The sequence below is a fragment of the Dioscorea cayenensis genome, chromosome 10, assembly GCF_009730915.1.
Source record: "Dioscorea cayenensis subsp. rotundata cultivar TDr96_F1 chromosome 10, TDr96_F1_v2_PseudoChromosome.rev07_lg8_w22 25.fasta, whole genome shotgun sequence".
In the NCBI taxonomy this organism is placed as follows: Eukaryota; Viridiplantae; Streptophyta; class Magnoliopsida; order Dioscoreales; family Dioscoreaceae; genus Dioscorea; species Dioscorea cayenensis.
In genome coordinates, this window is record NC_052480.1 from 21,966,727 (window position 1) to 21,988,933 (window position 22,207).

Below are 22,207 nucleotides of genomic sequence, written 5' to 3' on the forward strand. Positions count from 1 at the left end.
ACCCAACTCGACTAAATATAAAAACTTAATTGTACATAAAAATATTATAACGACTAAAAGGGCAAAAAATACACAATTACATGGACATGTATAATAATTAAAACAAAGAAAACATCAAAAGTTGTTTTGCGGTTTAAAATGAAATTAAAAGAGGGGTAGCAATATCTGAAAAGTCAGCCCTTCTAAGTAATTTCTAAGTTTTTCAGGGGGTAAAAAGTAAAAATAATGTTCCTATAAAGAACTATTCCAAACGAGCAGAGAAGAGAAGGGGAAAGCGGAGTGGGGGCGAGAGCCGGAGGAGGAGATGGACAGCCGCAAAGTGGTGGTTTGCGACAATGGCACCGGGGTAAACCCTAGATTCAGTCTGATCTTCCTCTATTCTGTTGTAAAGTCTCCGTTTTGAAGCACTATGAGCTCAGTCTCTTCGTTTTTAGTTGAAGAATTTTGGTTGCGTATGGTCTCTGTTTACATCCATCTGATCTGTAGATCTAGGTCTCTCGAATGTTTTCTTGTTCTTGATTAGCTGATTACTGTAATTCGAGATCCAAATAGGGCGGTGGTTTGCCATAAATTGATGCTAATTTCTGTCTGATGAGATTAGGGATTAGATAAAACAGTAGTAGTGAGCTGTTGATGCTTAGTTTGCAGTAGAGTCATCCTTATTGTGGAAGTGAAAAGGTTGAATTTTTATACTCTTCGTTGCTTGATGAAATTTTTATTAATGTAGTGTGTTTTTGTACCATAGAATTGATGAGGTAGTGGAAGGACAAGGAAAAGAGTAGAATGCCTCTTATATGACTAAGTCTTTTACTGATTTCTTGATGTTCTTGCTCCTATGACTTAAATCTCTTGCATTCCAACTTGGTTTTTTATGACTTGGCATTGAGGTCTACACATAAGTTATGATTTTACTTTGTCTATTGTCATTGGAACCATTTGTTCTTCTATGATCCTGCATTAAGAAAAAGGGCTTGCTTGATATAGATATTGAACTCTGATGGTTATCAGCTTCTATGAATTTGGGGTGATTAGCATTCCTCTTTCAAGGCTAATGCACAAGAAGCAGATATTTCTAAGTTTTCTTTTCTTGATGGAACTCACGTCATTAACAAGTTTAAGATGAAAAGCATGGTGTATTTTTATATCAATAATTTCATTGCATAGTTCATTATTTTATCAAGATGGACATTCAAGAGTTTATTATGATGACTTTGACTCTGGTCCTTTTCACATTGCTTATTACTTGGAATGTTTCTTTTGGAACAATTACTCACAATGTTCTTATTTGATCTATTTTTTGTTATTAAGTGCCTTGGCAAATATCTCAAATCAAGGAATAGAACAAATGTTTTATGATGGTTCTTAATGTAATTCTTTGGTTCTTTTGTACACTATATGTCAAGTAGTTATTTGAGCCTGTCTTAAATTGTCATTGCATCTCATGCAGTATGTTAAGTGTGGCTTTGCTGGGGAGAACTTTCCCTCCTCTGTATTCCCATGTGTGGTTGGAAGGCCACTGCTTCGCTATGAAGAATCACTTATGGAACAAGAGTTAAAGGTATGAAACAAGCTATCTTTTTAGGAGGACATATACATTATTTTGAAAAATGTGAGCTTGGAGCAATTTAAGGTTTTCTGATGCTATGAAGTTTGCAGGAATCTATTTGATGTTTCTTTCTTCCTTCTATTCTTCTAACAAGATGCGTGATACAGTAGTCCTTTATTTCTGTGATGAATTTGACCTTTTACATTGTTTTTATCATTTTATCTGCTTATATATTTTTTTTAGCTTTCTTCTCTCTAACTATGTTCGCCTCACTTTAGTAGGCAAAACTTCAACTGTATATGATGCAAAAGATGCTTATTTCTGTCCCTTTCTAGGATATTATTGTGGGAGCTGCTTGCTCTGAATTTCGCAATCAATTGGATATATCTTATCCTGTCCATAATGGCATTGTGCAAAATTGGGAGGATATGGGCCATGTCTTCGACCATGCTTTCTACAATGAATTGAAGGTATTCTTGCACTACAGCTAGAGCCTGTTGAACTATGTATTATAGGCTAATTTCTGCTCTTGGTTATTGCTACTGATTCTTTACCACTTTTTCTTGTTAGAATGCATCATTATTTCATTTTTCTTCCCTTAATTTATTGATCAGATCCATATTCCAGATTGACCCCACAGAATGTAAGATATTGCTCACAGACCCACCTCTCAATCCTTCAAAAAACCGTGAGAAAATGGTATGCTCTATAATTCTTTCTTCTACTTGTTTTTTTTGAATTATTATCTCAATTCCAAAGCCCTCCAGTGCTGGTCTGCGATATTTGTTTATGAGGTTGATATGTATGAAGTAGACTTTTTGTGTAACAGCTAGAGACAATGTTTGAGAAGTACAATTTCTCTGGTGTCTACATTCAAATCCAAGCAGTCCTGACATTGTATGCTCAAGGTGCTTTCCTAGGCACTTAAAAATCTGATACACAAGGTTTTAATGTTCTGTATAGTCTAATGCTTAAATGATCCGTTTATTCTCTATCTAGAATTCTTGTCTTTATTCTTCTAAATACATGAGATTGAATGCTATTCAGTGGCACTAACATTGGGAATTTTTTATAGGTTTGCTGACTGGTCTTGTTATTGACTCAGGGGATGGTGTCACTCATGTGGTACGATGCCTGGCAATGGCTTTTGCTTGCTTTCATATTAATCATTATTGTTATCAAAATATTAATTCATGGTTTTATTTATTTATTTATTTATTTGAAATTTGTAAAAGGATTTATTCCTATTCTAAGTCATTCTCATTGGTGCTTGATATATGATTCCCTATTTTATGCAATTCAATACGAGAATAAATTAATTTGGCGAGGGTTTGCTCTTTTACCATTTTGTTAGATGTTAAAATGTCCATTTGGTTGCTTTTGTTTTGAGTTGATATCTTTGTAAATTTGCACACTGTCTTAATATGTTTTAGCAGTCTTGGAGATGGTGTTAAGTTGGGTTAAGATGGGCTTGAAATGATTATGTGAATTTGTTTCCTAGGGGAAACTCTTACTTAAGTTGACCAAATTTTAATCTAATTAATAGTAATTTAAACTAAAATTTAAACATTTAATTATAATTTTCTAATTTATGATGGATGTTTAATAATTCTATTAATTTTTAAAAGTTAATTGCTAACTATATTTATTTAAATAATTAAATTTTGTAAAACAAGTTGGTGGGATAACCCCAACTCTAACTTGGAGTGCTGATTGGAAGTTGTGCATAAGGTGGTCTGCGGTTGTGTGTGGGATACCCCACAACCAAACACCACCCAAAGGATTATCCATTTTGAGGACGAAATGCTTGTGCTGGGATGTGGAAATGGATCAAAATAGTACTTAGGTAACTAAACAAAAATTGGTTGGTGTCTGTGCAATATGTTAATTATTCATATCATAGTCATTGAAACCTAGTGGGTATGTCTGATTTGAGTTGGAATGAGTTGGATTAAGGGTTCTGAAGTTAGAATTTTGTTTGGACGGAATGCTTTTAACTTGGTTGAACAAATTTTAAAATTGATTAATATTAATTAAAACTTTTTTTTCTTTTTTTTTTATTATATTAGCAGTTTTGGATTAGAACATTCTTCTCAGGATGCTTTGGTTACCTTGACATCTTTCCATTGTCCTTTTATGTGCAGGTGCCTGTTGTTGAGGGATACTCATTCCCACATCTTACGAAACGGATGAACGTAGCTGGAAGGCATATAACATCCTATCTTATAGATCTGCTTTCCAGGAGAGGGTGAGGATTACCAAACGGCTGATATTAGAAGTGAATAATCAACAAGGAAAAGAATGATTTGCACATTTAACAAGGTTCCTTCTTGTGATCAAAAGGTATGCCATGAATAGGACTGCAGATTTTGAGACAGTGAGGGACATAAAAGAGAAGCTTTGCTATATCAGGTGATTTTTTTAATCATTAGCTTTCTGTGTAAACATGTAGTACCTCTTGCTCTTCCTATTTGTGTATCCTTGAAACTTGGGTTTACTAACCTTGAAACTTGGGTTTACTGCAGCTATGACTACAAGCGTGAATACCAGCTAGGATTAGAAACCACTATACTTGTCAAGAATTATACTGTAAGTAAATCCTTTTGATCTCCTGTGACCTACAATTTTCCAAGTATACAAGAAGTAGAGGAATTTTACTTCACAGTGCTTTGTCTTGCTTGTCTGGTATTTAAGATGCCCATGTGTTCTAGTAACCATTTAAGTTTAATTGGACTGGTAATCTCTTTTCAAATTGCATTGCCAGAGATGCTAGTATCTAGTATTATAGCATATAATTAATTACTTCTTCTTGTCGTGGGTGTGCAAGGCTGCACTTAAAAAAATAAGAAATATATGAAGAAACTGTTCCTTCAATAGAGTGAGTTTACTACATAGCATTTACTCAGCATCTTCTATCTAGGAGGAATAGAAAAAACCATGGACCCTTTCCTGTCAAATTCTTATAAGAATATTGTGAATCAGACACCTTAGGCTTAGAGAGTGTATCTAGGCTCTATTACGAAGAGGTTTGTTTCATTCCAATTCATATAATAGAATTTTGTCTGGAAAAGAATCAAGTGAGTCGTTCTTTTTACTTTGAAATTTGAATTGTGTGATAAATGGCAATAATAGTTGTGAGATAATTCAACTGCAAACTCGCCATGTCTGCCATATTGTTCACCCTATTGAACACCATCTACTATATTCTAAAAAAGGATAAACAACTGCTATTCCTGAGTTTGTCTGATCAGCTGCCAGATGGAAGAGTTATCAAAGTTGGGACTGAACGATTCCAAGCTCCTGAGGCACTTTTTACTCCGGTATGCTCTCTTATTTATTTTTTAACTACCGCCATTTTCCAAATTTAACAATCTTCCCAACAAATGTGTTATTTGTGGGGATTGTGATTTGATTTTGCAGTTCTTGGTAATCAAAATGTGCCTCAGAAAAGAAAAGCACTTAGTGTTCTAGTGCTGTACACTTCATAATAGATTGACCTTTTGTACTTTTGCAATGTTTCTTTTCTTTGATATTTTCCTTCCAAGACAGATCACAATTTTCTATATTTGTATTTCAATTTTTCACTCTTTCTTTCTTTTTTTTTTTCTGCTTATGTTTTTTTGTTTTTATTTATTTTTATTTTTTTTTAATTGTAAGAATCTGTTTTGGTTTTAGATTTTTTTTTCCCCTATTACTCCTAATCTTTGTAATGGATAGCAAGAAATTGACAGATTTTAATGTGGTGTGCAGGAGCTTATAGATGTTGAGGGAGATGGCATGGCAGATATGGCATTTCGCTGCATTCAGGAAATGGATATTGACAATAGGATGAGGGTGAAAATCTTCCGGCTGTTAGATTTATCATATCCTTCTCATTTCTGCTCTTTCTTGTGATGTATAAGTTGATAAATTCAATAGTGCCAATTGGTGAAGTCAAGATTTTCTTAAGTGAGGGACCTAACCACTTATCCTAAATAATTGTTCGATGATGTTCTGATTTACCATATTAAATCATGAAAATTGAAGTCATCAGAAGGAATTGTGTATGATACCGGTATTTGATCGAAAACTTTCTGTCATGATAATAATTTGACATGCTTTTAGGATTTTCTTTCATGTATGAATTGCGTGGCCTATAAGAGATTTAGTTGAAAATATTCCAAATTTCTTGACAAAGGGACACAAAAATTACAGTATCATCTAGCACACCCGGCATCAGGTTTTTAAATAAAAGCAGAATAATCCACCAAAAAAAAAGAAAAAGAAGTTGAACATTTAAATCATTAGAATAATAGTTGTGGTCTTGGCTTGACAAGTTTCTATTTGAACAAATGATTTTGTCTGTTGGATTGGGGAGATTTACCAACTGGGTCACCGACTACCAATTGAGGACTGTTGCATTGTTATTATAACAGGTTTAAGTGAAGTTCCTATTTGTTTGCTACTTTTCTATTGCAATATACTGCCACATTCACCTTTGGTTCAAAAGCCTGATTTTGAATTGCTCCTGACCTGAACTCAAGCCTCTGTGGCCAAGTCATGGCTTACAATCTTGTGGTAATTTTGGATTTGGATCAAATATGGATCCCTCCTAAAACAAAGCTAACCCATTTGGGTTGAATCAAAACATCTAGACTGTGACAAGTTAAAGTTTAAGATTTACTCCTATGTTTGGATGCTGGATGATAATCTTGGTGTGCATTTTTATTTATGGGGTGTAACACTGATGGGCAGGAAATCTTTTCTAGAAGTCCAATAACGGAATGGGATAAGCAGCAGCACTTCTGTTGGAACACACTTACAGACGGGTGATTGGTTGAAGTTTTGGGGCTATGCTAATTACTTATGTACTTCTGCTTAATGAGTTTTTTCAGTTGATTTTTTTCTGAGGATTGGTGTTTCCATGTTATCCTTGGTTCAATTGAAAGCAAAATAGGACTTTAAAATCATGAACAACCCTTTTTGGAAAAGGTAAAAAGTGAGTACTTGCTCAAGTTCTTGCTAAACCCAAAACAGAAATGTCATTATATGTATGGGTGGTAGTGTTTGGTGCTTTGCTGAAAAGTTCACACTGATCATCACACAACTGATTTAGAAAACTGGCAGGCCACTTTTGATATGACATCGATCCCTGAATTCATTTGTTTTTAGCTTGTTTTGGTGTGTCTCATTGGTCAAGTTGGTCTCACATGGCATTTCGTTGCCCTTCTCACTTCTAGGAATGATTGAATTTTTGAGCTTGTTACTGACTCTGATTAGCAGACTTTCTAGATAATGGACTTCTTCATTTCATTCCTTTCCTATGATATAGATTATTTCATTCTTTTGATCAGAAGTGTAGTATTGATTTTGTTAAAATCAAGAGATATGTGTATGCTGTTCATTAAGTCTTTTTTCTAATGTGTTCTCATTGTTAATCTGTTTGTTTTTGGCAGCTCTACCAGCACATAGTTCTAAGTGGAGGGAGCACCATGTATCCTGGACTACCTAGTCGGTAAAATTTTAAGCCATTTTGGAAAATATTATTTCTATCCTGCACTCTTCGTATTGTATCTCCCTTGAACTCTTTAGTTTTGATATCGAACTCTGCAGAATTACACCGATGTGATGCATCAGATGCAAAATTTTTATTGTTGTTTTCTGAATGGCGACAAAATAGATCTGACAGCAATGTGAAACACGTAGTAGAGTGAAGAATGATAATTTGCATGATTAAAGTTGGTTTATACTTAATTTCTTCATTCTTTGATAAAGAGCATTGCATACTTTTCTAATTCATCCAGTTATTGATAATCTTAATTTGCCAATACAATGAAACCTAAAGGGTCTCCTAAGTGGTAGCATTTATTATGATGCTTCGATTGGCCATAGTAAGGGCAAAGATATAATGCTTGATCATAAAGAGGGTGGCTCAAGCAGATAAACTTTTGTATTCCAGATATATAAGAGATCTCTTGAACAAATGGGTCTTGTATTATAACCTGTTTGTCTCCTCCAGTGAGTGAAAGAAAAGGAAAACCAAAAGGAAGCTGGGGATTGGCCAATGAACAGCTTATTACAGGAACTTATCTCTATGAGTTTAAACAGGAAGTTTTGTGTTCAATGGGATTTATAGAAATTTGAATCTTATCCACAAATCACGTCAAATTGAAGGACAAAACTTGCCTGCCTTAGAAACCAAGTACATATTAGAGTTGGTGATGTTGAAAGCTTGCTTCTAGTTTTTCTTATAGTTTCCCCGAGGCTAAGTGAATATAGCATCTGTAGGAAATGTTGCTTATTAGTTTCCTTTAAGAAATACTCCCTCCGTTCCTTTTTATCTGTCCTGAATAATTGAATCTTACATACCAAGAAAGTTGGTTATTTCACATAATATAATAAAAAATTAGTTATCTTTCCAAAATTACTCATAATTTATATCTTCACATTTCAATCTTATATTAAATTTCAAGAAAAGAATTGAATAGAGTGTTAGGGTAACATTGGGAAAAAAATAATAAATGCTTCTTGATGTTCAAAATGACAGATAAAAAGGAACATGGGTTTATGACAGATAAAAAGGAACGGAATGAGTAATACTCTACTAATTGGCTTGCAAAACCTAAATTTTCATGCCCATAAATGTCAGCTGAGAACATTCAATTCCCAAGGTGCATTATCTTCATTTGATCAGACTTTTTTTTTCTTCTTATTCTCATTTTCTATCAACAGCTTGGAGAAGGAAATTCTTGACCGTTATCTTGAAGTAGTACTGAAGGGAAATAAGGATGGGCTAAAGGTAATCTTCTGTTCAAATTCTATTCTCTTTCATTTGTAATAGCTCTTCTTTTAACCACCATCGTTATTTAATTCAATTGTATTTCTTGAGCATCATCTGAAATTAGACTTGGATACATTTGGGAGATGTTCTTATCCATAGAGATATTCCTCTGCCCTTTTATCGAGTATGCAATGAATTTTGAAGGCTTTGAAGAACCGTCGTAAAATATGTATGATTGGCTATCATAAAAATGTTCCGAATTCTAGAACAACTATTGTCTAGGAGTGCCCACTTGCAAGTCTCAAGGTTTGTTCCTTGATAGGGCAACATGCAATGATACTGCAGGATAAACTCTATTCAATAGCATGCTTTGGTGCCACAAGATAATACTTAGAGGGTTTTTTCTTGCATACCACCACAAAATAATGGGTAATTGTTAGTATAACCCTTGCAAAAATCATATTTTCTAGAAGTCGACTAAAAAAAAATTATGAAAAGACCAAACTGCTACTTATCCTCTGCAATGTGAAAGTGAAAAGAGAATATAACAGACGAATGCCAAATGCCATTTCATAGAATTTTTAGGTCAACTTTGAAGTTTTAACTGTAAAGATAAATAAGCAGATAAAAATGTTTAGTAGTAGTATACAAGCAACTAGAAATGTCATGCCTGCTGAGCTTAAACTCCGCTGATGCTAGTATTTGAAATGTGTACTTTTACAAATTCATGACTCTTAACACTGTAACAGAAACTACGCTTGCGGATAGAGGACCCGCCCAGAAGAAAGCATATGGTGTACCTGGGTGGTGCAGTACTTGCTGGGATCATGAAGGTACTATACTGTCTATCTAATTACTCAACTCATTTTTTTTTCCCTTTGTTTCAACGCTCTCATCTCGATTACTTAGAATTATCCAACAAAACAAAATTAGCTTTTTGATTATCCTATACGAACATATACACACCGGTTAAATTGGTTGATGCCTTCTAAAGGTATTCACAAACATATGGTTAAGATTTTGATCTTATGATTTATAAACAGGATGCACCGGACTTCTGGATAACCCGGGAAGACTACCAGGAAGAGGGAGTAAACTGTTTAAATAAATGTAGCTAAGTGTGACTGATATCATGCTTTATTCGAAAGATAACGGGTGCCGGTTATCCATGCAATGTTGGTAGAAATCAAGTGCTATGTAATGTAATCTAAAAGATAATATTTTGTGTGCTTTTTTCCCCCTTTTTAAAGGCTTTGGTGTTTTTTATCAAGGGGAAACTAGATGTATTTGATTTGTGTGCTGTGTATAGGATTGATGATGAATTATTCTCAATATTTGATATGATTTCAGAGGCTTGTACTGAGGTTTTGATCCCATTTTTTTGATCTTATGTCTTGTGAATTGGAATAATTATTTTGCTTAAACAAATAATTATTTGCACCAGAAAAAGATTCAGGTAAATAAGCATCCTCTTCTCTCCATCTGCAATTTCACATTCCTGACTTCTATTTTTCTAAAGAATATTACCTAACTTTCTTAAACCGGCAACTTTTCCTACAATACAACTCTTCCTGTAAAACATACTTTTCCCTATTTGTCCAAAAGGATTTTTTGTTTTATAAATGTAAATAGGTCATCAAGTCACCGAAACTATTTTACTATTATTGAAAAATACCACAGCTGTTATTATCACTCATGTTGTAGACGTCGTAGAGATGGTAAAGTTAAAGTTACAGCAATACAATTACGAAACAAAAACATCAAATATCAATAATATATTTATATATATTTATCATTCCAAAAACATCATTACTCACCATGCCATAATGTTCAAATAACTGAAACACCTCCCTCCCAACTCCTCTCCTCACACACAATGACTTCCCATTACCATCAAGAAACCACCACTCCACCTTCTCCATCTCCACCCAACCAACAACTCCATTCTCACCCAGTCCAAGCTTATAAAACATAAACCTCTCTTGACTTCCATGCAAAGATGAAGGCAATGATGATGATACCTTCACAATCTCATCTTCACACTCCACAACAAACGATGGTCCTGAATTACGCAAATGAGGATATGTCAACCAACTCTTATCTTCCATATCAAATACACACATTCTCCCTCTTGTACTCCCATGCATTACCACCATTGCAACTGTAGACTCCCAAAACATAATACAATGCTCAAACCTATGTACTTCCCATTTGCTCTGACTATTTTGTGTTCCCTGTAACTTGCTTGCATGATTAACTTTGGTTTTCCAGTCAATTTGAATATCTCCCCAATGATTGCAGGACCTAATACTTCGCAGTTTCCTTGTAGGATGTAGTGGTGTGGCTCCACGGTCTCACCTCTACCCCGCCGCTGGATGCCGGTGGCTACCTCCTGAATGTTTGAATTTTCTCGGTTTGCATATGGCTCCGGGCACTGAGTTCCCCCAGCTGACATATCTCTGGCTATACATTTGAGCTCATCGGCTTCCTTGTGGTTGAGCACCGTCACAGACACCCAGATTGCAAACATAGGGAATTCTAAGGGCATCCGATGGTGTCAGGTAATCCATCACTCCCAATAAGAATGGGCCTGCTATGTGAGACCAATCTCTATCTTCTTCTACATTATCTCTCCCTTCTTCTTCTACTACTACTATGACTACTTGCTCAGTTTCATGCTGTGAATTTTGTTTAATTATTAATTTGGATGAAATCTAGAATTTATGCAAGATAAAAAAAGGGAAGTTAAATTTGAACAGTAACATACCAGATGGTTGTTTTGGTCCTTGATCATCTTTTTTATTTTCTCCAGAAAATCCTTGATCATCTTCTTGATCATGTTCCTTTCTTTCTTTCTTTCTTTCTTTCTTTCTTTCTTTTTCCTTGTGTTGTTGTTTTGGGGGGTGGGGAATAAAGGTGCTAACAACTAGCTGTGGAGGAGTATGAAGGGGATAACAACTAGCTAAACCAAAGCAATAGCTTTAGAATGAGTAAGTTCAAAAGTAAAATCCCATCTAGTCAGTGGCTTCCAAGAGCCATTGTGGATGATGAAGCTCACTGAAAAATAACATTGAGTTGGGGTTGCAGGTAGTCTACCAGAGTTTTGCCACCACTATTTATGACTTCCGGTTTTCTATTTATGAGTTCTGGTGTTGTGTTTAATGAGTGGCTCAAGTGGTTTAATGCTTCGTATCACTTCAATATATCTCCATGTTACTTGATCATCTCCATATCATAAGATTCTGGTCATATCACAGAGTTTTTGAAGTTAGTAATAAGAAGTCCCAGTTCAGTGTAGCATGATTCTGCAACCCATGAAGCACAAGTAAAAGTTAGAAATCCATAAAAAAAATCTTACATTTTAGGATTTCAAATGACCCATGCTCTGATGAGACCTGAAGCAAACATTCCCTCTACAAAGAGAGGCAATAATGAGATTTGTCAGAAATGTGACAGACAGTTGACAGGAGGGACTAGAAGATAAGTAAACCATAATTTTTTTTTAAAAAAAAAGTTAAGTAAACCATAAAACAACTATTTGATAATTAAAAAAAAAATCAAAGAAACTAAAGAGATCAAAGGACTAATTTTGGACAAAATGGTGTACTTGACCAACAAACCTGCACTTCTTCAAGTTCAAGAAGCAAAATGAATTCTCCGCATGCTTCCAAAATCAGAACTCGAAACAAAGTCCATACCAGGTTAAAGATATCACTCGAAAAATGCCCAAGAAAAAGCAGAAAATTTTCCTAAACAGCCACTGCTCTCCTGTGAGGTGAAACCATGAAGAAAAATAATATTTTCCCGGAAGCACTGACCATGATCAAACCTGATACACAATCTGCGTTGTCAGTGAATAAAAAAAAATGTGAAGAGTGGTCATCATCTTTTGCTCTTTGATTAAAGAACTCATCCATCAGAAATTAGGATGCAGTTTGATTGTTCTGAAGAGTTAATATCCATCTATTGCTCTTGCTCATGTGATTGATAAACACAGCCCTCCGATACATATCCACCAAATGGCTAGAATATATTATTTCACTTGCTAGAAAGCTTCACCGCTTATAAGGTTGAAATTGGTAGCTTTTGAACTCCATAGCAAATGTGTGCGACTCTTCTTCCACCCTCTTCTTCAATCTCCTCCAAGTTCTCAACATATCAGCCTGTATCAATCCCCGATATAATGTCTCAAATGTGATCTTTTGGGGAAGAAGACCCTTCTCTATCATTTCCATGAAGAATTGGCAAGCCTCCCTCCACTTCTGCTTGTTGCACAACCCGTGTATCAATTGAGTGTATGAATCCAAATCTGGACTGAAACCGCTCTCACCCATGTCTTTCCATAATTCTCTAACAATCCCCATTTTGTCGAGTTTCAAGAACATTTTTATCAATATATTGTATGTAAGAAAATCGAGTTTGCTCCCTGATCCCATTTCCTTTATCTTCTTGTACAGTTTAAGAGCACCATCCGCATCATTCCTCCCTCGGTATTCTTTGAAAAAGCAGTTATATGCAGCTGGAGATGGGGATACTCCATTCCTTGTCATCTCACTAAGAAGTTCTTCAGCTTCCTCCAATCTCCCGCAAGAAGCCAGACACTTGATTACTGAAGTGTATGTTGCCACTGTTGGACAAATGCCTTTATCTTTCATTGATCGGAACTTGCAAATAGATAACTCTGGTTTATGAGCACGGGTATATACATGAAGAATGATTGAATAGCTAGTAACATCTGGCTCTATCCCTCTACTACGCATCTCTTCCAAGAGATCCTCAGCAGCTTGGATTACTCTATCAAACCGAGTTTCAGGTTGCAAGTTACCCCTCCTGCAAATTCCATTTAAGAGAACATTGTATGTGACCACATTGGGTTCTAATCCACAATCTGCCATCTCATTTAGAAATTTTCGGGCCATTTCAGGTTGTTTCACCTTACACCAACCATAGATCATAATTGTATACGCCTTCTCATCCGGTTCGAATGAGGATTTCCTTTTATTAAATATCTCTGTTGCAACCTGCAATTAATAGAACAGTAATGATTGAGCCTCCCTAAAACATCATAAAATTGAAAAAAAAAGAGAAAATCAATGCAAGGACCATGCAACAGGAACATTCAGGGTTTATCCATGATTCTACATTTGAAGGCAAGGAGAGAAAAGCCAACATGAACTCTACAATATTATCTTTGATAAATGCAAGAATATTTTCATCATTGTAACAACATATCATTATCAAAATTTGACAAAAGTTTCTAATTATTCAAGATACAAAAAGCAACCAAGCTTACATCCTTAACGTATTGTCTAAACAAAACCCAGCAAAAATAAACTTATGTAGCCAAGTTTAAGCTATCACCATTTCCTGAAAGCTTGACGCAATTCAGGATGTTTGAATAATTAGCCAAAGTAAATCAAAGAAGCACTACAAAGAAGAAATCTATAATTTCAACCTCGTCTGATGAATAAGAGAAAGTTGTCATCATTGTAACAATAGAAAAATATCAAAGTTTGAGATGCATTCTTAACCGTTCAAGGCAACACATTATTCTCCCAACAAAAGCCAGCAGTACTGAATGTATGCAGACGAACTTCAACTGCAAATGATACAAGACAAGTAAAAATTTTCATTTCCCCTAAGCTTCACATAATCCAAGGTTCACATAATCCACGATGTTTGAACAATTATATGAACTAAATCTGAGAACAGCAGTCCAAAGAAGAAAAGCACACATCTTCTCCATAGTCTTTGGGTGATAAAAAATACAAGAGAGAAACAATCTTGAATCCCAAAAAGTATAGATAAGTTTCATAACCAAAATTTAGTAACCATTCCAGATATGTATATGTATATATAAGCAATCAACACTACAACTTCACCTTATTCTCTCAACAAAAACTTAAAAACCTAAAATCATGTACCCAAAATTTCAGCTATAATCATTTCCCCTAAGCTTCACGCAATTCAGGATGTTTGAACAACTAAACCAAGTAAATGCAAGGACTCCACTACAAAGGGGGAGAAAAAAACACACCTTCTCCATCGTCTTTGATGATAAAAATCAAACACATGAGAAAAGAATCTCGAAATTCGAAAACTCATAGCTAAGATTCATATCAAAGGCAACCGAATGCTCAAAAAACCCAAAAAGATTAGACCTTGGGGTATCCATACTTGCAGAGAGTATCAAGCAGCATATTGAACTCCGAACCATCAGGCTCCCTCCCAATAAACGCCGGCATATCATCAAATGCTCGAATGGCCTGCCGAGTGAACCCCGCAGCAACATACCTCCGCACGAGCACCGCAAACGTCCTCGGCGACGGCACAACCCCGCGTTGATCCATCTCCACAATCAACTGCCAAACGACATCGAACTGACGCACGCGGCCAAGTATATCAACCATGAGATCGTAGGCGTCGGCGTCGTGGAGATGATGGGCGTGGTCGCGGGCACAGAGGAAGAAGCCAAGGGCGACCTTGGATGCGTTCTTGAGGCGTAGGAGGGTTTGGAGGACGAGATCGTGAGTGAGGCCAACGCCTGAAAGCTGGAGCGAGGATTCCATGGCGTGGAAAGGGTTGTGGTGCTGGATGAGGAGGCGAGCGAGGGCGTCGGCGGTAGCGGAGGGGAGGAGTGGTGGTGGAGTAGGCTTCGGGGCAGGAGGAGCAGCAGCTTGAAACCCTAACCCTAACCCTAACCCTAATTGGGGGTTTGGGAAGTGGGAGAGGAAACGAAGAGAGGTTGAAGAAGGTCGCAAGAAGGCCATGGCGTCGCACAAGAACGCCGGGTCTTTTCACTGGTTTTATTGAGTGTTCTATCGCATGTGATGCTTTTAGATTCGGAATTTTTACGTGGCAAGATAGGGTGGCATCAACATCACTGGTGATGTGGCATCCACGTGGCATTTTTGCCCTCTTAAAATTAAAGTGGGGGAAAACTAGCGGCAAAGTTGCCTTCATTTCCATTGCCGGCTCTAGGCCTCTGTCTTGTTATTTTCTGGATTTCTGTCCCAATCATCTATCTATTCTCGACCTCATTGTTGCCCTCACTGTCTCCCGTGTCAATCTTACTGTTTTTCTTCATTTTTAATTTAATTTATTTTATTTTATAGAAAGTGGGTTGAAAGACTTTTAGTTTTTCTTTTGTCTTTTTTTTAAGTGAACAAACTTATTAGTGGTATTTTTCTCCACCTTAAGTTCTTCAATAAGGCTCTGTCATTGGTCCCAGCATTAGAGCCAATAGCATCTCCATTATCATTCACTCATTTGAAGATGATGTCAATGCTTCTAGGCTCTTGCAATTAGGTTTTTTTTTTCTTTTGAGATAGTTGGAAAGATGCCGGAGGCAGCGGAGACGTATGCAACCCTGCAATTAGTTTTTTTTTCTCTCTTTTCCTCTTGTATGAAAGGTGTCATGTGAATGCCGCATCAATCAAAATGTGAATGTCACATTATTCCGGATGCATTTTCGGGAGAGCTGTTTTGGGGCAAATAGCATTTAGAAATTACTCAGTTCAAAATCTCAAATCTATTGCAATATGTTATTATAAGGCATTAGTTTAAGATTTTTTTTTTCATTTTTTTAAAGGTGAAAAAGAACATTTTGTTAATATTGAGGTATTTCAAAAATCTAATTTTGGCCTAACAAATGTCACTTAAGTGCCACCAGCCATCTCACAAAAAAGTGCACTTACTATATCAAGGGCTTATTAGTTACCACCACAAGTATCTATGGCATCTTAGTGTAGACCTCATAGGGGTGCCTTTCCTCTTATACGTACTGACTCTAGCAATTTACATTAGGATCTATAGAGTGTGACTTACTCTCATCCTAAATGACACAGAGCGTCCTATTCTAAGCTTTATAAAGTGTTAGTGGAGTGTTATTTCTCTTATATTGGATGCTTCGAGTGGTTAAGTCTAAGTCACATAAGATGCCACTAGGGTGTCACTTTTCTCACACTTGGTGATTCAGGCACTTGTAGATTACGACTTATAAAGTGCTACTAGAATGTAGCTCTTCTCATGTCGAGTGCTATGTAGCTCTTCCCATGTCGAGTGCTACTAGACACCCTAGCATAGGTCCTATGGGGTGCCATTAGGGTGTCATTCCTCTCACATCCAAAGCCTTAAGTGCTCTACTAGGGTGTCATGTCTCTCATAAAGGGTGCCTCACGACTCTTGATTATGGGCCAAAGGGTATTAGTAGGGTGTGGATCTTCTTATATCGTATAGTAAGACACCCTAATTTAGACTTTATAAGATGTCATTAGCGTGTCCCCCTCTTATGTTGGGTGCCTTGGGCACCCTAGTGTAAATAGCCATTCTTTTCAAGTGTAAATAACTTGAGTGCTATGCTTAACTATGCTTTTTCTTTGCAAATGATCCCTGCCTACGATTATCGTATTCCCTCCAATTTCAATCATTCATGTATGCTAATGATCTTCTTATTATCACTAGGGCCTCTAGCAAGATTGCTCAGAATTGTAGAGTATGTCAAAACTTTTATGCTAACTTACAGGCCAAAAGCCTAACAATGTTAAATATGCTATCTATCTCCCCAGCTGGTTCAATAAGAAAATGCCTAAGAGCATTAGTAACATCCTCAATTTCAGAATTGAAGTTTTCTCTCTTACCTATTTAGGCATTGTTGCCTCTCCTGGTGCTTCTAAAGTTTCCTATCTCCAATCCATGGTCTTCTATGCCAATAATAGCATAGGCTTCTCAAACTCTAAATTTCTCTCTAAAAGCTGGCAAAGTGATTTTAATCAATAGTGTCTTAATGTCAAAACACTTGTATTGTCTTTCTGTCTACCATCTCCCTAACACTACTCTTGACTCTATTTCCAAGCTCGCTAGGAAATTACTTTGGGCAAAAGATGGCAATTGTAATGGTGTCCATTTGATGGGTTAGCACACAATTGTGCTTAAAAATTTTAATGGGGGTCTTGGCATCAAAGATTTGAGAACAACCAAAATGGCTCTTATGTCCAAAAATGTTTTCTCTTATTTGGATGATAGAAATCTCATTTGGGTTGATTTCCTTAATGCTAAATTTGGCAATTATAGGCCTTGGCAGAGCAATATTCCTCCCAAATGCTCGCATTTCTTTAGGACTCTATGGATAACATCCTTTAACATGATTAAGCCTTATGTTTGTATTAAAGATATCAATCCTCATGATATTTCTTTTCTAAATGACCCTTGGTTTTATTGATATTCCCATTAGCCAAAAGCCCACTTTCTTAAACATAGACTCTCCTTTTGGATGCTTATCATGTTTCTGATTTTATCAATAGTCTTTTTTGAAACTTTCTTGCTCTCACAAAGGTGTTTGGTAATAATTTAGCTTTTGCTTTGACTAATGGGCATATCCTTTTTGGTGGTAGATATTAACGGGTTTGGCTTCCTGGGACCTTTGCCCATAGAATTCCTGTAGTTGTTTACTCTTTTTTTTTTATTGGCAGGAGCTCCTCTGAAGGAAATTGGATTGGTTGGCACAATATTTGGGAACTCTATATTGCCCTAGGGCCAAATTTTTTCTTTGGTTGGTGTTACATGGAAAAATCCTAACTTCTGATACTCTGTGGGTCTTTCATGTAAATTTTTTTTCTCTTATGTACTTATTGTGGGCTTGTTCAATGGAATTGATTGAATATCTCTTTTTAAATTGCTCCAAAACCAATGGATTTGGAATAGAGTTAATGATTGGTTGGTTAAAGCTTTGACTTAGTCCATGGTCTTCTGGAGGTAAATTGGCTAAGTTACGGTCATTCTACATTTCAAAGAAAGAGGGCCTCAATTCTTGTTGATGTTATCTGGTTTATCTGGAAACATAGATGTAATGCTATTTTTAGAAGTGTCTCTTTTAACACTAAAAGAGTTGTTTAGTCAGCCCTCAAATATGTTCATGAGTACTTAACATCTGTCAAGTTAAACTTGGTCTTGATTTCCATCTTTTACATATTCATTATGCCAACCTTGGTCTCACATTCTTTTTACCGATGGGTCTTGGGTTCCTTGGACCAACAAAGCTAGTGCAAGTTTCCTTGTCATTGACACCCACTCCCTAGTTTATTTTTGCAGGTGCATATAAAAGGTAAATTACCCATTTACCCTTTAATTATAAAATTTATTAAATTAAATAATTACTTATAATAATTAATATGAATTAATTGATTTAAATATTTGATTATTGTAATTAAAGATAATAATAATTAAAGAAAGTAATAATTAATATGAATTATTTTAAATTAAATAGGATAGGATTACTCACTTTTGTGGTTGAAATGACAAAATCGCCCTTGATATTAATAAATAATGATTGTGAATGTTTGATGTTTAATATAATAATAATAATAATAATAATAATAATAATAATAATAATAATAATAATGATAATAATAATAATATTTTTTTCCACTTGTTTTGTGTTCCTCCTTTTATCGAAGACATCAAGCCGAGGGGATTCATCGGGCCGGTTTTGTTAGTCTCGCACGAGATTTCGCTTAGGTTTTGTTTTTGCTTTTACATTTTCGCTCGCCACATGATCGAATTAGTTTTTCGATTGACATGATTTGTGTAATGCTTATAATGCACGCTTTCCCTTTCATTTGATATGGTTACAATTTATATAAATGAGGTCTCGCTAAGATATGAGTTATGGTTTATACGTCAGTACCCTTAACTATTGCTGTCTACGTGCTAACAAACCACGTCTCCGTTTTACTCATGATATATCTCTGGTTAAAAATTGACAGTGTTACCATTTAAAACTTTTCATTTCGCGTTAAAAATTTGTGAATACACCTAAAGATGTGTTGTCATTGGCCAGTCGTGAGGCTAGTGATTGGCGGTCGTAAACCTAGTTATTACATATGGAGATGCTACTTGACACCGGGTGGAAGCCGAGGACCCGTGGTAATTGAAAGTTCGCATGATCCGACACTTCCCTCGACACTAGAGAGCATCGTCCGAAGGACAATCGCTCTGCAGCATTTATTGAGTTGGAAGCTCGTATTCCAAGAGCCGCCATTCTCGATTCTTCATTGTAAAGCGCTGATGACCACACCAATAAATTCGATCTGTGGAAAGCCTCGTTGAGTTTGAGCCTCAAAAATGTGGCTCCTCGATTCTTGAGTACTGCAGCTATTCGGGCGACGCCAGCCAGATCGCGTGTGTGAAGAAGAAAACCCGCTCGACTTTCGAGGGAGGTATTTATCAAAAACCTACGAGGACTAGCTTGTAGACTCCATCGAGAGCAACTCTGTGCAACTTGTTCAACCAGAGGGGCCGAAGAAGAAAATTTACAGCCAAACTCGATGATGTGCCATCATGGTAGCCACGATCCTCTTCCCAAATACATCACGCTCGATTTCGAGCTCGGATGGGTGATTATGTCGATGATCTACGCCATGTGGCGTATTACTGCGATGTAGGCGTGGCGTACGCACGCGGCTTATGGACGTGCTGTCGCACGCAATGCCGAGTGCGAGATAGATGCGCTGGCGGAAGAAGGCCAAACCACAGTGCACATTAAGGGTTGCTCGTTAGGTGTAACATCACGGTTTTACAAGGCGATGGGAGCGAGGAAAGAAGAAGTCCGCTTTCGCGGCGAGATCCCAAGGATGCTGCGCTGCTGATGAGGAGTGGTACTTGCAGTGGCGGCGGCGTTTTACTGGGGAAACCGCGTAAGTCACCGTCAAGGAAAAGGTAATAAATCATGAGCTTGATGTTTACCGAAGTTCTTTAACAAGTTTAAAAGCGTATTGTTACCGCTTTAACGTCAGACATTTCACGCTTTAAAGCTTATTCGTAAAAGTTTAGAAAATGCCTTTGAATTTCTCCGCTTTAAACATATTCTATAATGTTTAAATATATATAAATACTGCTTTAAATATAGTATTATTATTTAAAGCTGGATGATTTGGCCCAGAAATTGCTTTGGTTTAAATATGTGGTTTCACGGTCACCCGGCTCACGACTCTTGGAGAAGACATATTTGTTACTAGCCAGGCGACCCGGATGGATGCTATTGCTCTCAGAACCACTTGCTGAAGGCGAGTGATGAGAGGGCGACCTCTTGCGCGCGCGTGCTCGACGCGCTATCCTACTTCTCCAGTCCCACCACGCGGCACGCGTTCCTCGGCCCGAGCCAGCGCTCACTCCCCACCCTGTGATCGCAACGACCCGCCACGTACCATTGGCGACAACGCGGTCCGACGACCACGGCGACCTGACCCACGGCGCTAGGCGAAGCATGTCGCGCACCGTGGCGACGCTCCCGGCGCGCAGCGGCCCAGCCGCGCGAGATATTTGATGACCGAGTTTCCTCGGCTTGTCGCTCGGGCGAGGCACTCTGGAAGGGCGTTTGCGCAGTGAAAAGTGCGTCGGTCCCTCGCAAAAGAAATAAAACACGCGGACTCCGCGATTTCAGTGTTGAATTCTGGCGATGGCGACTGACATCATCGGGTGGCAATTCCAAGGCGGCCGCGTCGAAAGAGACTGCATGGAAAAGAAGAGAACAATCATGCCTCTCCGCACTCCATACGCCGGTGACGATGTACGCAAACACGCAAAACACCATCGCTGGTCGATCGTCATATCGAGCTCTGTCTTGATGACATGGCCAAATGACGGTGCTTGAGGATCGTGAGACTGATGTTGCCATTACTGCAGCAGCTGAGAAAAATGCTTTGCTACATCGTTGTTAGCTAAATCCAGCGCGCGCGTGGAGCGGTGACGAGAGTCAGCGGCGTCAGACGGACAGCGATCCCTAAAGCAAGAATAAGCTATGTGTGTCTCCCCGACTGATGTTGTTGTTTGACAGCGGTACACGAAGAAGATCATCGACTGTGCAAACGGGTTGTGATGAGCGTAGGGACGTCGGATGCTTTCGCCATCGCTCATGCGGACTGGAAATCTCTGTAAGGATATGTAAGGATAATAGTCTCGGCGGTTGATGCTCGCGTCGCGCACATCGAGAGAGAGATGTTCTTGCAGTCTTTCGAACAGCGCAGGGCTCGACAACGGGCAAGGTCAGCATGATGACCCAGGCCAAGCGGCGAGAGATGCTGATTGAGGCCAGTCAGAAAGACGAGAAGGCTCGGAAGGGTCTTTAGAAATCGAAGAAGAAAAATGGGTTGGCCCGATCACGTGCCTTAACAAATACGAGGAAGACGGTTGGATAAGGATGTTCCTCAACCCGCCCCTACTGGACATGTAGAAGTTTGAAGTTTTCTATGATAGTGTTTACGTGTTTATATGTCATCCCTTAATTTCATCTATATAACGCTTAAGTATTTTATAATATCATTTAAAAGGTATTCCATATCATTTAAATAGTTACAATATGAGCTTTAATTATATTTTGTTATCAAGTTTAACCTCAACGCTGCCGCAGTGGAAGAACGCCGCTGTTAGCACCGCGAGACAAACTATACACTCTGCTTGAGGGGAAGGAGATGAGTCACGAGAGCGTGTGATGGACGCTTTCATGCATGTACAAAAGTTGTTGAGCAAAGTGCCATATCCTTATAAGGCGTGGCTCGATCACATGACCACTAGAGCTGTTTTATGTCGGGGACGGCGCACATGAAACCACTATGGCTATGATCGGAGATAGCAGTGCACAACAGCATGAGGTTAAAATTATCATCCTCGATAATCATGAATGGCCACTTCATGTACGTGGGTCATGACAATGAGAAATAAGAATACATGCATTATTCTTTTATGCCAAAGCATGGGTACGATAAAGGCAGCGTTGAACATGGTAAGTTTCTTTTAATAAATTGTGTCCATTAATAGTGTTTTGGCTAAAATAATCGGATTATTCTAATCTGAACTTGTATGCTCACGGCGTTGTAATCTGATTAGAGCATTTTGTGTCGATATAG

At 37.6% G+C, this 22,207-nt stretch overlaps 2 protein-coding genes across 6 annotated transcripts; one reads left to right on the forward strand and one right to left on the reverse strand.

Annotated features, from left to right (window-relative positions):
* The first annotated feature begins 266 nt into the window (after positions 1–266).
* On the forward strand, positions 267–9,669 carry LOC120270488 (actin-related protein 2). 4 transcript variants are annotated; one of them, XM_039277519.1, is made up of 16 exons: positions 267–346; positions 1,448–1,558; positions 1,882–2,016; positions 2,174–2,245; positions 2,376–2,454; positions 2,622–2,671; positions 3,691–3,794; positions 3,890–3,958; positions 4,072–4,135; positions 4,798–4,866; positions 5,297–5,380; positions 6,982–7,040; positions 8,258–8,324; positions 9,056–9,139; positions 9,350–9,426; positions 9,497–9,669. In XM_039277519.1, the coding sequence occupies exons 1-15, from the start codon at positions 305–307 to the stop codon at positions 9,422–9,424; spliced, it is 1,164 nt and encodes a 387-aa protein (XP_039133453.1). In that variant the 5' UTR covers positions 267–304; the 3' UTR covers positions 9,425–9,426; positions 9,497–9,669. The 4 variants fall into 4 exon arrangements, 3 of the variants coding, with proteins under 3 accessions (XP_039133453.1, XP_039133452.1, XP_039133454.1); XR_005539607.1 differs by lacking the exons at positions 9,350–9,426; positions 9,497–9,669 and adding an exon at positions 6,281–6,354 and having other exon boundaries at positions 9,056–9,130; XM_039277518.1 differs by having other exon boundaries at positions 9,350–9,669.
* A 386-nt stretch (positions 9,670–10,055) lies between these two features.
* On the reverse strand, positions 10,056–15,091 carry LOC120270460 (pentatricopeptide repeat-containing protein At2g13420, mitochondrial-like). 2 transcript variants are annotated; one of them, XM_039277467.1, is made up of 5 exons: positions 14,468–15,091; positions 11,927–13,327; positions 11,665–11,719; positions 11,074–11,548; positions 10,056–10,984 (listed from the first exon to the last, which is right to left on the reverse strand). In XM_039277467.1, the coding sequence occupies exons 1-2, from the start codon at positions 15,074–15,076 to the stop codon at positions 12,362–12,364; spliced, it is 1,575 nt and encodes a 524-aa protein (XP_039133401.1). In that variant the 5' UTR covers positions 15,077–15,091; the 3' UTR covers positions 10,056–10,984; positions 11,074–11,548; positions 11,665–11,719; positions 11,927–12,361. The 2 variants fall into 2 exon arrangements, with proteins under 2 accessions (XP_039133401.1, XP_039133402.1); XM_039277468.1 differs by lacking the exon at positions 11,665–11,719 and having other exon boundaries at positions 11,074–11,611.
* Positions 15,092–22,207: the final 7,116 nt, after the last annotated feature.